Source organism: Odocoileus virginianus, chromosome 15 (assembly GCF_023699985.2).
Source record: "Odocoileus virginianus isolate 20LAN1187 ecotype Illinois chromosome 15, Ovbor_1.2, whole genome shotgun sequence".
In the NCBI taxonomy this organism is placed as follows: Eukaryota; Metazoa; Chordata; class Mammalia; order Artiodactyla; family Cervidae; genus Odocoileus; species Odocoileus virginianus.
Window position 1 is genome coordinate 52,281,494 of NC_069688.1, and position 16,065 is coordinate 52,297,558.

At 41.0% G+C, this 16,065-nt stretch overlaps 1 protein-coding gene across 1 annotated transcript in view; it reads right to left on the reverse strand.

The window, feature by feature from the left end:
• Positions 1 to 9,065: 9,065 nt before the first annotated feature.
• The window catches only part of CPQ (carboxypeptidase Q), a 537,298-nt gene continuing 530,298 nt past the window's right edge, over positions 9,066 to 16,065 (reverse strand). The window contains exon 8 of the mRNA XM_070477363.1: positions 9,066 to 9,145. Within this exon, the coding sequence (XP_070333464.1) occupies positions 9,081 to 9,145 (65 nt within the window). The 3' untranslated portion in view covers positions 9,066 to 9,080. The remainder of the gene's footprint in view (positions 9,146 to 16,065) is intronic.

The window sequence follows — 16,065 nt, forward strand, 5'->3', positions numbered from 1 at the left end:
AGGTGGATTCTTTACTAGGTACGCCACAAGGGAAGCTTGATTGTTTCCTAAGAACTTGGTAATTGAGAGACTAATGAAAGGGTTGGATCTGGGCAGCCAATAAGTGCCAAGGAGTAAGTCACTTCCCTGTTGTGTGAAGTATTCTCATTATTTTATCCCCAGGGGCCATAGAAATATCATTGTTTTGTCTAATACTTGTAAGGGGAAAAAGGTTTGGAAGTGTTGCTGAGCAGGATTCAGACTCTGGTTCAATCCATGGGGCCTCACTATACTAAGACCTTGAACTCACCTCATACCTCAGTATCTTTCCATTCTATCTGATATCCACCCCCCCTGCCCTTTTTTGTGTGTGTGAAGTTAAAGTATATTTCTGTCAGTTACCTACAGACATACCTAAAGAGGGTCATAATGGCAGTAAAGACTCCCAGGCTCAGCCTCTGAGCTCATCTCAATGTGTGGTCACTTTAATTCTGTCATCCTTACAGTGAGAGTCACCTTTACATGCTGATGACCTAGTTAAAAATTCTTGAAAAACAAGTACAAGACCATATATCCCTCTTGCTGCCATGCTCAAGTCCCAGTTCATACAAAGGGTAGCCTAATAACCTCAGCACACAGAATTTTATAAAATCTGGATTTTACACAGGATTTCTGGGGTAACAACACATTTGTGACTTCATGAGCTTTAACTATGTTGATATAAAAGAGTCAGTTCTTGCCCTTACTCATTTACCTCCATTCTGGTAAAGTTCTATTTACTATTTCCTAGTAGAATGTTTATACAACTGTTTCTGAAAAAAATCATTTTCAGTTTTTGGAAAGGGTGGTCAGGCCTTATTGCGAATTCAGACTTGTATATCAAACAGATAAATAATGGATTTCAATTTCCTAGAACAAAAGTACCGAGGAGAGAATGTGAAAGTGTTTCAGGAAGGAGGAACAAATAAAAACCCTTCCTTGACCTTTGGAAGTCAGAGAATAATCCACAAACTGATTTAGGCAATTTCACCACTTTGAAGGCTTTCAAAGAAGACTGATTTCTGTTTGTTCAGCCACCATTTGGAAGTGCAAAGATCAGGGACATCAAAAGCTTTATCTAAGCTTCTAAATGTGTTTGTGAAATTGCTAATATGCCATGGAGGCAATTCTCAGAGATCTGCATTTTGACAGTTTTTATCTATCAGTTTGACAGGTGCCATCTGATCAAGTGGGTGGCCCTTCCGGCATGCCAAACGCCTTCCAGACGCCTTCCAAAGGCAAGCCAGAAAGGAAAACCAGCCATTTCCTGTGACTGGGAGCCTGGAGCAGCTGCTGAAGGGGTCTATAGTGACTTCCTGAGGATGTTTAGTCAGTCACTATGGTGGTTAAAAGCTTTCGCATGAAGTGCGTAGTCTACACTTTCCAAGCAGCAGTATTAAACCTTCAGAATCATAAAGAAGTCCAGTCACCCTTCAGTAGGAAGTACAACAGCCATATTTGAGTGAGTCAGTCCAGGCCCGATAGGGTACTCCACAGTCTCAGGGACCCATAGTCCTGCCTGTTTGCTTCTCTGCTGAGTATGCTTCCCAAGTTCACTTCGTGGTTCAAGTCTGCTGCTGCTGCTTCAACCTTCCAAGGAGAAAAAGGATGGGAGGAGAAGGGCACTCCCATCCCTGCCAACTCTCGTTAGGAGACTTTCTGAAAGTTTCTCATGCTACGTCTGGTTTTAAGCCATTTGCCAGAATGTAATCACGTAGCTACCTCTAATCACAAGGAGGGTTGTAGGATACACTCTAGTGAAGATTTAAAGGGTCTGTTATTTAAAAAAAAAAAAAAGGTAGAATGGATTTTGGTGGACAATTAGCTAGCCCTGCCCCATCACCTTTCAGAACTCAACTCAAATGTCCCTTCTTTAGAGAGATCGTCTGAACCCATCCTCTCAGGAGCAGGCTATCCTCACTTACTCTCTGTCATGGAACCTGTTTGATTCCTCCATAGGAGTGATCTTGTTCATTTGTTTATTCTTACTTTTTCTGGCCTCAATCCCCCAGTGGAACGAAGTTCCTTGAGTCCAGGAGCCGTATCTGTCTTGTTGCTCTCCACTCTACCCACAGTAGCTCCCAGTACCTGGCACCCAACAGAATAAACGTGTGGAATGAGTGACCAAATAGGGCCCTTACAAAGAAAACTGCTGAGATTAAATAGATAAGCTCTGAGGTTGGACAGCCTTGATTAAAATCTTGCCTCACCTCATTACTAATGTGACTGTGGGTAAGTGACTTAACTTGTCTAAGCCTTGATTTTTCTCTTTGTAAAAATGGATGGGAGGACATTTGGAAGAATGAAAAGAATGTATACATGTGAAGCGCTTACATCTCTGCCTATTCGAGAGTGAATAGTCAATAATTTTATATATGCTCATCAAAATAATTTTTAGGATTTTTATTAGGATCTATCTAGTCCAAAGATTCAAAAGAGGCTTCTTGGAAGAAGGCATCTTAGGGGGAGTCCAATGGACAAGCAGGAGTTAACTAGACAGGAAAGGGGCGAGGAGAACATCACAGGGAGAAGGAAGTGCACCTGGAGAGGTCTTGGGGTGGGAGGGGGTATGTAGGATGAACTAGAATAAAAGTCAGTGTGGCCAGAGTGAAGAGAGATGAAGCAGGATGTACACAGAAATGGGAAAGAAAGACATGGTGGACGAGGACATGCAGGGCCTCCATATTGTGAATTTTATCTCAAGTGCAAAGAGAAGTTACCAGAGGGCTCCAAGCAAGGGAGTGCATAATCAGATCTGTAAATGTTTAATATCATCCTGGCTGTGGTATAGAGAGGCGGTTATCACACCAGAGTAACTTCCATCCATGAGATGTCTACTGTATGCTCACTTTCAAGTCCAAGTTAGCCCCTATCAGACACTGTGAGGCTCTGCGCTAAGAGTATAGAGCAGGAGACCGGCTTGGGCTAGCTATTCTTGGGCTTCTTGACTGTGAGAAACTTTAAGATATGCCTAAATATTTAAGCATTATAAATGAAACTATCAAACTATTAAACTAAATGTGTTGTAGCATCCTGTTTTAAAAAGTATACACACATAATGACTAAAAGTCAGAAAAATATAAAACATGGTTGAATTTAATTATTATCATCCACGCCTGGGTGTTCTGTTATTGGCCTAGACATACATAATTTGCAATTTATTTTATATGTATTCCAAAACTACATTTTTATTGTCTTCAATTCAGCAAAGTCATTAATTGTGTTCTTATAGTCCAGATTTTTACATAATTTGTACTCTGCTAAAAAAAAATGTTCTACAGGATGAAAAAATAAAATGCACTTGTATTCAAAGTCTAGAAAATTAGAATACATTTAATAAAAATGTAAATTAAAGTAAATATAAACAATTAAAACATCTGTATACATTTTCAAAAAAGTGATTGCTCTTCTAAAATGTTGAAGGTTAACTACTAAAGCCAGGGCAACTAGCCAAGAAAAAAATAAAAGGCATTTAAATTGGAAAGGAAGAAGTAAAATTATCTCTGTTCATAGATAGCATGATATTATATGTAGACAACTCCAAAGATCCCACAAACTGTTAGAAGCAATAAACGAATTCAGTGAAGTTGCAGTGTACAAAATCAACATATAAAAATCAGCTGCATTTTTTAAACATTTATTTTTATTTATTTATTTGGCTGCACTAGATCTTAGTTGCAGCAGGCAGGATCTTTAGTTGTGACATGTGGAATCTAGTTCCCCAACCAGAGATCAAATCCAGGTGCCCTGCATTGGGAGCTTGGAGTCCTAGCCACTGGACCACCAGGGAAGTCCCATGAGCCTCATTTCTCTATACTAACAATGAACCATTTGCAAAGGGAATTAAGAGAACAATTCCATTTATAATAGCTTCAAAAGAATAAAACACTTAAGAATAAACCTAACCAAAGAGGTAAAAGGCCTGTACACTGAAAACAACAAATTGTGGCTGAAAGAAATTAAGACACAAACAGATATGAAGGCATTTGCTGTGGACTGAATGTTTCTGTTCCCTCCAAACGCTTATTCTGAAGCTCTAGTCTCCAGTGGATGATATTTGGAGTTAGGGCTTTTGGGGAGTAATTAGAATTAGATTAGACCACGAAGGTGGGGCTCTCATCATGGTGAGATTATTGCCCTCATAAAAAGAGGAAGAGACCTGAGATCTCTCCATGAGCACACACCAAGGAAAGATCATGTAAGCATGTATTGTGAAGGTGACTGCATAAAATCAGCCAGGAAGAGGGCCTTCAGCAAGAACTGAATCAGATGGCACCTTGATCCTGGCTTTTCTAGCATCCAGAGCTGTGAGAAATAAATGTATGCTGTGTAAGTTACCCAATCTAAGGTATGTTGTTTTAGCAGCCCAAGCTAAGACAGCACTCCTTATTTGTAGATTAGAAGACTGAATACTGTTAAGATGTCAATATTACTCAAAATGATTTACAGATTCAATGCAATCCCTATCAAAATCCTAATAGTAAAACTTTGTAGAAATAGAAAATATATTCAAAAATTCATATGGAATGTCAAAGGATCTCAAAGAGTTAAAAAAAAAACTTAAAAAAGAAAAAAGTTGGAAGCCTTATGCTTGTTGTTTTAAAACTCATAAAGTTATAGTAAGTCAAAACAGTGTGATACATAATAAAGACAGACATATAGATCAATGGAATAGAAAAAAGAACTTAGAAACGTATACTTCATTTTATGTGGTCAAATTATTTTTGAGAAGTGTGCCAAGACCATTCAATGGGGAAAAGACAGTCTTTTTTCAATAAATGCTGTTGAAAACACTGGATATCCACATTCAAAAGAATGATGTTGGATGTTCATCTTATACTGTATACAAAAACTAACTCAAAATGGATCAAAGGCCTAAAAGTAAATGTTAAAACTATAAAATTCTCTGAGGAGAACATAGGGGGGAACCTCATGGCACTGGATTTGGCACTGGATACCAAAGGAACAGACAACAAAAGAAAAAACAAACAGAATTATATAAAAATTAAAGGATGCAATCAACAGAGCGAAATGGTAACTCATGAAATGAGAGAAAGTATTTTCGAATCAAATCTTTGGGAAGGGGCTCGTGCTCAGTGTTCAGTCACTCAGTCATGTCCGACTCTCTGCGACCCCATGGACCACGGCCCGCCAGACTCCTCTGTCCATGGGACTCTCCAGGCAAGAATACTGGAGTGAGTTGCCATTTCCTTCTCCAGTGATAAAGTATGAAGTGAGGTAAGGGGCTGATATCCAGAATATGGGCTCCCCAGGCAGCTCTAGTGGTAAAGAAGCTGCCTGCCAGTGCAGGAGATGTAAGAACTGTGGGTTCAATCCTTGTGTCAAGATCCCCTGGAGGAGGGCATGGCAACTCGCTCAAGTTCCCTTTCCTGGAGAATCTCATGGACAGAGGAGCCTGGAAGGCTACAGTCTATAGGGTCCCAAAGAGTCAGACACAACTGAAGTGACTTAGCACGGACACACATCCAGAACATATAAGCAACTTCTACAACTCAGTGACAAAAAATGACCTGATTAAAAAGCGGGGGGAGGACTTGAGAAGATATTTCTCTAAGAAGATATATACAAATAACCAGCAAGTACTTGAAAAGGTGCTCAGCATCACTATCTGTAGGGAAATGCAAACCAAGAGCACAAGATACCACCTCAGACGCATTAGGGTGGCTACAAAAAACAAAAACAACACCCCACAAAAAAAAATCCCCCAAAATACAGGGGAAAAAACAGGAACATAATGAGTGTGGATAAGGAAGTAGAGAAATCAGATGTCTTGTGCACTGTTGGTGGGAGTGTAAGATGGTATAGCCACTGTAGAAAACAGTATTGTGGTTTCTCAGAAAATGGAAAATAAAACTGCCATATGACCCAGCAATTTTACTTCTGAGTTTAAGCAGGAGCTGGAAGAGATAGTTATATACTCATGTTCATAAGAAATTCACAATAGCCCAAGAAGTGAAAACAACCTAGGAATGAATTAACATCAGTAGATAAATAATAAACACAATGTGGTATAAGATACAATGAAATAGTTTTCAGCCTTAAAAAGGAAGGAAATTATGACATATCCTACATCATGGATGAAACTTGAAGAAAAGTGAAACTCCAGTCACAGGACAGATATGATATGATTTCACTTATATAGGGGACCTAGATAGCTCAGTTCATAAAGAATCTGCCTGCAATGCAGGAGACCCCAGTTCGATTAGAGTCAGGAAGATCCCCTGGAGAAGGGATAGGCTACCCACTCCAATATTCTTGGGCTCCCCTGGTGGCTCAGATGGTAAAGAATCTGCCTGTCATACAGGAGACCTGGGTTCAATCCCTGTGTTGGGAAGACTCCCTGGAGAAGGGAATGTCCACCCACTCCAGTATTCTTGCCTGGAAAATCTCCAAGGACAGAGGAGCCTGGCGGGCTACAGTTCACAGGGGTCACAGAGAGCTGGGCGTGACTGAGTGGCTAAGCACAGCACAGAGGAGTAAGACTCAGAGAGAGAAAGTGGAGAGGTAGTTGCCAGAGGCTTGGGGCAGAGAGCAATGGGATGGTACTGGTTAACTGGTGCAGAGTTTTAGTTTTACAAATGAAAAGAGCCCTGGAGATGGATGGTGATGATGGTTGCAAAAAATAATGTGGATGTACTTAATGTCACTGAATTATACATTTCAAAATGATTAAGATCATGAATTTCATCTTATGTATCAGTTCAGTTCAGTTCAGTCACTCAGTCGTGTCCAACTCTTTGCAACCGCACGGACCGCAGCACACCAGGCTACCCTGTCCATCACCAACTCTCAGAGCTTGCTCAAACTCATGTCCATCAAGTCGGTGATGTCATCCAACCATCTCATTCTCTGTTGTCCCCTTCTCCTTCTGCCTTCAGTCTTTCCCAGGATCAGGGTCTTTTCCAATGAGTCAGTTCTTCACAGCCGTTGGCCAAAATATTGGAGCTTCAACTTCAGCATCAGTCCTCCCAGTGAACATTCAGGACAGATTTCCTTTAGGATTGACTGGTTTGATCTTCTTGCAGTCCAAGGTACTCTCAAGAGTCTTCTCCAACACCACAGTTCAAAAGCTCAATTCTTCGGTGCTCAGCTTTCTTTATGGTCCAATTCTCACACCCATATATGACTACTGGAAAAACCGTGGCTTTGACTAGATGGCCTTAGTATGTATATTCTACCACAATTAAAAATAATAAATAATTGTTAAGTGAAAGACAAATATAAATTATAATGAATAAACATCAAATTTTGTCAATAAGAATATTTAAACATTTTCTTTTTAAAGTTCAAAATGCTGAATATTGATAATTTTACAAATATAAAACTATTTGCAGTTCTAGTGTGAAATGTCCATCAAGTTGCTAATCTAAGTTATGGATATTAATATTAAATAACATTGAAGATATTAAATAGTGTAATGTGCCGCCATGTACAATTATTGTGAATACACAGTTTATTCATGAGTACTTTCAGAACCACAAATTGGAACATGATGAGAATCAAGCCAATGGGTGCCCCACACTTCTGGGAAACACCTAATTATGCAAGAACTATTGATGCTTTTGAACTGTGGTGTTGGAGAAGACTCTTGAGAGTCCCTTGGACTGCAAGGAGATCCAACCAGTGCATCCTAAAGGAAATCAGTCCTGAATATTCACTGGAAGGACTGATGCTGAAGCTGAAACGCCCATACTTTGGCCACCTGATGCAAACAACTGACTCATTGGAAAAGACCCTGATGCTGAGAAAGATTGAAGGCAGGAGGAGAAGGGGACGATAGAAGATGAGATGGTTGGATGGCATCACCAACTCACTGGACACGAGTCTGAGTAAACTCCAGGAGTTGGCAATGGACAGGGAGGCCTGGTGTGCTGCAGGCCATGGGGTCACAGTCAGACATGACTGAGCGACTGAACTGAACTGAACTGATTGCCTTCTTGCTATCTGAGAGGAAAGATTTGACAAGTTAAAGAACTTGTCTTTTCTTCAGGAGTTCATTTCCTCACCTCTTCTTGCTCTGAGGCAGTATCTATGTTCACAACATTTGGATACAGTTGTCTCTCAAAGGCAGGACTTGAGGGACAGTGTTTCTTTGGAGCCAACATGGCGTTGCCTGGAGGTGGACGCTTAGACCCAAGAGTCTTGCTGTGCCTACCCTGAGTGTCAGATAGCTGGTGATGGAAGCACCCTTATATCTCTCAATAAATTGGTTACTGGTGTGACTTTGTGATATGCAGGGTCCCTCTTTCTTGGGCCAAAGCCTGGCACTGTTCAAGCCTTACTTTCTAGTTCTCGAAATGAAAATCAACCAGTTAGACTGGATCTGCCCATGCAGTAAAGCCTAGAGGGGTCACTATCCAGAGGGTTTATGTTTGTCTGAGTGGGACTTTGCAGTTTGAATTTTCTAGATGTTAGTCACGTTTTATCAGCTCCATGATCTTGGAAAAGTCAGTTGTGAGCTGTATATCCAGGTTTTCTCATCTCTAAAATGGGAATTAAAATAGGGCTGATCTCACTGCATTGGGTGAGGGTTAAATGAGAAAATGCACGTAAAATTCCCAACAGCATAACTGGCCCAGACTGGGTATTAGTGATGGTCGTGATATGATTTGGATGACAAGGCAGAACATGGGAAAATTCACAATCTCAGGGATAGACTGGCTGGTCCTTAGAATTAAGAGAACTAGTTGGATTAGGGTGTGACTTTATCATCAAGATCTGAGTCACAACTAAATGTTCTTTGAATCTGGAAGATAAAATGAAGCTTTCTGAGGTACCATCATATTCAGAGATAGCTGTATGGCTTGAGCAGATCTGGAATGGTCACCAATGATAATAAGAACATCAGATTCTTATAACATCAAATAAGAACATCCAAAGGACTTGGACATATTTAGGATATGCTGTGTATATATGAATGTTTCTCTGTCAAGTTTCAGGGCCACAGGGAGGCTCTAACATCCAGGAAAAAGACCTTTACCTGAAATTGTGTAATTGATTGGTTGGAAGGCCTGATTTGCTGAGAATTGAGTTCACCCGTCTCATCTTGTGTACAAAACCCCATCAACCATGCTTGTCACCATTCTGTTGCTGAACTGCAGATCATCTAAAGGGAAAGCAAAAAAAAAAAAAAAAAAAACTTCAAAAGTAATTCCTTTCTGCTTCAAAAACAGTCTTGGGTTTTCTGGTTTAACTGAGAATTGAGAAGTAAGCATGCATCATTAATTTCTATGCAAAAACATTCTTCACTTCAAATGGCAATTAGTTGATAACATTTCTATCTCGTGTCGTGATGAGATTTTTATGCTAATCATCACATAGCAGTAAATTAATCATTTGGGCACAGTTAGAGAGGATGTATATTTCATGAGACAGATATAGATATCAAGATCTGTTTGATATTTACTCAAGGTAAGTGAGAAGCATCTCAAATTATTACGAGGGAAGCACACTGGGCAAATAGGACTGTGTGGCACTGAAATATATGCAGTGGAGATGCCTGAGGATTCTCAAAACATTCTTGGTGTCGTTAATGTAATTATTGTGAGGAAGTTGGGGCACTCTGGGGAACTTCAGTTCCAAATCGTTCACAGAAATGCCAGAACCCTGAAAACCACATCTTTAACTATGTCAAGGGCAAATTCAGCAATCGACCTCCTTTTCCTCTAATCCCCTCCTTTTTCTGTTACAGAATTCACCCTTTTCACATTGTACAATATTTAAATGGGTTTCTCTGCTCAATTTGCACTTAAGTCTACGCAGTCAAATGAATCAGAAAAGCATCTTGACCCTAAAGTCAAACTGGAAAGCTGCTGTGTGCACAGGAACTAGGCCGCCGCTCAAAATGAGATGCTGTTTCTTAGTAGATGAACAGGGCCTTTTACAATTTATGGAAAATAAGGGAAGTGTACTTGAAAATGCCTGTAGCCATAGTGATTCAACAGCATGTGCTAGGCTACATGGCTGCCTGGGAGACCTAAGTGATTATGACGTGCAAGTGGAGTTATCATGAGAAGAAACTCTTTAGACCCCTCTCCTCATAATTCTTCGTCCACCGTGTGTTTTCCCAACCCCATGCAGTTCTCGGCAGCTCCTTTCTCCTCCAGTAAGCCAGCAGCAGAGAGCCCAGTGAGGGTGTGCTTTCAATTGGCCTGTGCAATTATTATTTTTTCCCCCAAGGAAATAGAAAACCTTATGGGGAAAGGATGGAATGAGATCCATCTCTAGCATATAGGCAGTGAAGGTACACCCCCAAACCCTGTGCAGAAGGTGGGCTGGAGAAAAGTCTGCATTTCCTAGAGGGACGGTGGGTGCAGACTCAGGAGGCAATTGGTGAGGCGGGCAGTGGAGTCTTGCCAACTGCTGGGAATTTGAAGCTAGAATATAATCTGTTTTTCAAAGTTGCTTCAAAACTTAAAATTCTAGAGTGAGTGGGGAGGAGGGTGGTGGCAAAGAGTGGAGAACGTAAAAAGGGACGTATTGGAGTTCCACCATCTGGGAGGGAGACCTAGAGATACCAGACAGGGCAACAAGCAGAAGGCATAGCAACTCCAAGTCAAAGGGAGGTGGGGCCCGTGAGTGTCCCTCTCTGATGAGCTTCGAAGGAAACGGAGACACTGGTCCAATAAGACGTAAACATCCCATTTTAGGGAGCATCAAGGAGGCAGCTAGCAGTTTATGAGTTTGTATAATAACTATGTACTTTAAATATAGAGAATTCCCTGGTAGCTTAGTCAGTAAAGAATCTGCCTGCAGTGCAGGAGACCTGGGTTCAATCCCCATGTTGGGAAGATCCCTTGGAGAAGGAAATGGCAACCCTCTCCAGTATTCTTGCCTGGAAAATCTGATGGCCAGAGGAGCCTGGCAGGCTACCGCCCATGGGGTTACAAGAGTCAGACATGACATAGTGACTAAACCACCCCCACTTTATATGTATTTATATATTATTTAAAAAATATATGTTATTGTTGTTCAGTCACTAAGTCATATTTGACTCTTTTCAACCCCAAGGACTGCAGCACGCCAAGCTCCTCTGTCCTCCACTATCTCCCAGAGCTTGCTCAAATTCATGTCCATTGAGACAGTGATGCCATCCAACCATCGCATCCTCTGCCACTTGCTTTTCCTCCTGCCCTCAATTCTTCTTCAGCATCGGGGTCTTTTCCAGTGAGTTAGCTCTTCGCATCAGGTGACCAAAGTATTGGAGCTTTAGCTTCAGCATCAGTCCTCTCAATGAATATTCAGGACTGATTTCCTTCAGGATGGACTGGTTTGATCTCCTTGCAGTCCAAGGGACTCTCAAGAGTCTTTTCCAGCACCACAATTTGAAAGCATCAATTCTTCAGCAGAAACCAAAAAGAAAAAAGAATTAAACCTTGAAGCCTGGAAAAAGGAGACCTCAAAGACAATAAGTTTTAAAAAAATAATAATGAAAAAGGCAGAGAAATACTGTACAAATGAAAGAACAACTGCTGGAAAAACCATGGCTTTGACTATATGGATCTTTGTTGGCAAAGTGATGCTAATGCTTTTTAATATGCTATCTAGGTTTGTCATAGCTTTCCTTAAGGTGATTTGAGAGCCTGCAGTGATTTGGGAGCCCAGCAAAATAAAATCTGTCACCATTTCCACTTTGCCCCTTCTATTTGCCATCAAGTGATGGAACCAGATGCCATGATCTTTTTTTAAAATGTTGAGTTTCAAGCCAGCTTTTTCTCCCTCCTCTTTCACCTACATCAAGAAGCTCTTTAGTTCCTTTCCACTTTCTGCCACTCGAGTGGTACCATCTGCTTATTTGAGGTTGTTGATATTTCTCCCGGCATTCGTAATTACAGCTTGTGATTCACTGAGCCCAGCATTTCACATGATGTATTTCTGCCTAGAAGTTAAATAAGCAGCGTGAAATATGCAGCCTTATTGTATTTCTTTCCCAATTTTGAACCGGTCTATTGTTCCATGCCAGGTTCTGTTGCTTCTTGATCTGCATACCAGCTTCTCAGGAGACAGGTAAGGTGGTCTGGTATTCCCATCTCTTTAAAAATTTTCCACAGTTTGTTGTGATCCACACAGTCAAAGGCTTTAATATAGTCAATGAAGCAGAAGTAGATGTTTTTTTCTGGAATTCTGTTGCTTTTTCTATGATCCAACAGACGTTGACAATTTGATGGTTCCTCTGCCTCTCTGAAACCCAGCATGTGCATCTGGAAGTTTTTTGGTTCATGAACTGCTGAAGCCTAGCTTGAAGGATTTGGAGCATAACCTTGCTAGCATGCGGAAAAGTGAAAGTGAAAGTTGTTCTGTCGCTTCAGACTCTGTGACACAACAGATTATACAGTCCATGGAATTTTCCAGGCCAGAATACTGGAGTGGGTAGCCTTTGCCTTCTCCAGTGGATCTTCCTGACCCAGGAATAGAACCGGGGTCTCCTGCACTGCAGGCAGATTCTTTATCAGCTGACCTACCAGGGAAGCCCTGCTATCATGTGAAATGAATGCAATTGTATGGTAGTCTCAACATTTTTGGCATTGTTCTTCTTTGGGATTGGAATGAAAACTGACCTTTTCCAATCCTGTGGCCACTTCTGAGTTTTCCTAATTTGCTGACGTAGTGAGCACAGCACTTGAACAGCATCATTTTTTAGGATTTTAAATAGCTCAGCTGGAATTAGTCACCTCCTCTAGTTTTGTACATAGTAATGCTTCCTAAGACCCAGGATGTCCAGCTTTTTCCTTCATACTCCAGGATGTCCAGCTCTAGGTGAGTGACCACACCATTATGGTTATTTGAGCTATTAAGACTTTTTTTGTATAGTTCTTCTATATATTCTTTCCACCTCTTCTTAATCTCTTCTGCTTCTGTTAGGTCCTTACCATTTATGCCCTTTATTGTGCCCATTCTTGCAAGAAATATTTCCTTGATATTTCTAATTTTCTCGAAGAGATCTCTAGTCTTTCCCAGTCTATTGTTTTCCTCTATTTCTTTGCACTTTTCATTTAAGAAGGCCTTCATAGTTTCCCTTGCTATTCTCTGGAACTCTGCATTTTCTACCCTCGTCTTTTGCTTCTCTTCTTTCCTCAGCTATTTGCAAAGCCTCTTTAGACAAACACCTTGCCTTCTTGCATTTCTTTTTCTTTGGGATGGTTTGGTCACTGCCTCCTGTACAATTTTACGAACCTCTGTTCACAGTTCTTCAGGCACTCTTTCTACCAGATCTAATCCCTTGTATCTATTTGTCACTTCCACTTATAATCATAAGGGATTTGACCTAGGTCATACCTGAGTGGCTGAGTGGCTTTCTTTAATTTAAGCCTGAGTTTTGCAATAAGGAGCTGATGATCTGAGTCACAGTCAGCTCCAGGTCTTCTTTTAATTGATTCTTTAGAGCTTCTTCATCTTTGGCTGCAAAGAACTTATCAATCTGATTTTGGTATTGACCATTTGGTGATGTGCATGTGTAGAGTCATCTCTTGGGTTGTTGAAAAATGGTGTTTGCTATGACCTGCATGTTCTCTTGACAAAACTTTGTTAGTCTTTGCCCTGCTTCATTTTTTACTCTAAGGCCAAACTTGCCTGTTACTCTGGGTACCTCTTGACTTTCTACTTTTGCATTCCATCCCCTATGATGAAAAGAACTTCTGTTTTTTTTATGTTAATTCCAGAAGATGCTGTAGGTATTCATTGAACTGGTCAACTTCAGCTTCTTTGGCGTCAGTGGTTGGGGCACTGACATGGACTTGCTGTGGTGTTAAATGGTTTGTCTTGGAAACAAACCAATATCATTCTGTTGTTTTTGAGTTTGCACCCAAGTACTGCATTTCAGACTCTTTTGTTGACTCTGAAGCCTACTCCATTTCTTCTAAGGTATTCCTGCCCATGGTAGTAGATATAATGAACGTCTAAATTAAATTCTCCCATCCCATCTATTTTAGTTCACCAATTCCTAAGATGTTGATGTTCAATCTTGCCATTTCCTGCTTGAGCACATCCAATTTACTTTGATTCATGGACCTAATCGTCCAAGTTCCTATGTAATACTGTTCTTTACAGCATGGGACTATACTTTCACCACCAGACACATACAGAGCTGAGCATCGTTTCCACTCCGGCCAAGCTGCTTCATTCTTGCTGGAGCTATTGATAATTGCCCTCTGCTCTTCTCCAGTGCACAACTTCTGACCCGGGGGGGCTCTTGTTTTGGTGTCATGTTTTTTCACCTTTTTAAACTGTTCGTGGGGTTCTCCAGGCAAGAATACTGGAGTGGGTTCCCATTTCCTTCTCCCGTGAACTATGTTTTGTCAGAATTCTTCACTATGACCCATCTGTCTCAGGCGGCCCTGCACAGCATGGATCATAGCTTCATTGAGCTAAGCAAGCCCCTTCGCCATGACAAGGCAGTGATCCATGAAGGGAATACATTTATATATTAAATATATAGTATAAGATATTTATTCTGCTGCTGTGCTCAGTTCAGTTCAGTCGCTCAGTCATGTCCAACTCTTTGTGATCCCATGGACTGCAGCATGCCAGGCCTCCCTGTCCATCACCAACTCCCGGAGTTTACTCAAACTCATGACCGTTGAGTCAGTGGTGCCATCCAACCATCTCATCCTCTGTCATCCCCTTCTTCTCCTGTCTTCAAACTTTCCCAGCATCAGGGTCTTTTCAAATGAGTCACTTCTTCGAATCCGGTGGCCAAAGTATTGGAGTTTCAGCTTCAGCATCAGTCCTTCACTGTGCTCCATCATATCCAACTCTTTGCGACCCCATAGCCTGTAGCCCACCAGGCTCCTCTGTCCATAGGATTATCCAGGTAAGAATACTGGAGTAGTTTGCCATTTCCTACTCCAGGGGATCTTCCCAACCCAGGGATTGAACCCAGGTCTCTCGTATCTCCTGCACTGGCAGGTGGATTTTTACCACTGCACCACCTATTGTGCTCTATTTATATATATTATATGCAAATATATATGTAAATGTATATATCCATGTATATGGTATAGTCTTTCTAGAAAATAATCCTGAAGCTAAAGATAATTACCAGCTAAACCATTAGATTATCTTTGGACTCTGATAATGCAGAGATGCCATGAATTTTAGTTCAGTCTTTGGACAATTTGTGAAATCTCTAAGAATCTACTTTTCCAAATTGGAATCAAGCAGTGAGAAAAGAATGATTCAAAATGTGCAAAATGTAAAAAGAAAATGAGTGTATACACTGGATAAAAACTGATGACTTGACACTCATTTCTGACCAAGTAGGAGTAATAGGGATTAGACTTATCTTTAGGTATGAAGTAATTAAAAATTCAAGTAAAATATATGAAACAATAGTTTTTAAGACAGTACACATCAGGAAATGAAGGACAATCATGCCCGAGATACAGAAAATGATTGAAATGGGCCCTAAATGATGGCATTAGTTAACCTTGAGGGAGTTTCCAGCCACACTTCAGGAAAGGGAAACCTAAGCAGAGTCTGGGAACCACAACGAGTCGAAGAGAGGACTCTGAATGTCCAGGGAGGCCACAGCAGCAGGGGTTCACAGGACACAGTCAGAGAGGGGGAGCCTCGCAGAGTGAGATGCTGGAGAGCTCTGGAGGGTCGCCCAGCCCTCCGCAGCTGAGCACTGATCCGTGCATGTGTTAGAGAAAACCCTCAGAGGCTGGGGAAACAGCTACCTAAAAGGAATAGAAGAAATCCATGGCTGATTCATGTCAACGTATGGCAAAAACCACTACAATACTGTAAAGTAATTAGCCTCCAACTAATAAAAATAAAGGAAAAAAAAAAAGGAATAGAAGAGAGAGCTCAGAAATCATTTGACATTGTTTGTTCTCCCAGTCAGGGAGGAAAACCTCGTAATTTATGGGGCATCAATGGAGCAGAGAGGTTAGCTCTAGGAGTTAGACAAAATTAGCCTAGAATAAATGCTCTTATAGTTCCACCTCACAAAGACTGGCTAAAGAATTAGGATGTGGTATATTTCTCAATCCAGCATGAATCTGAGAATGACTGGATTTTGGACTG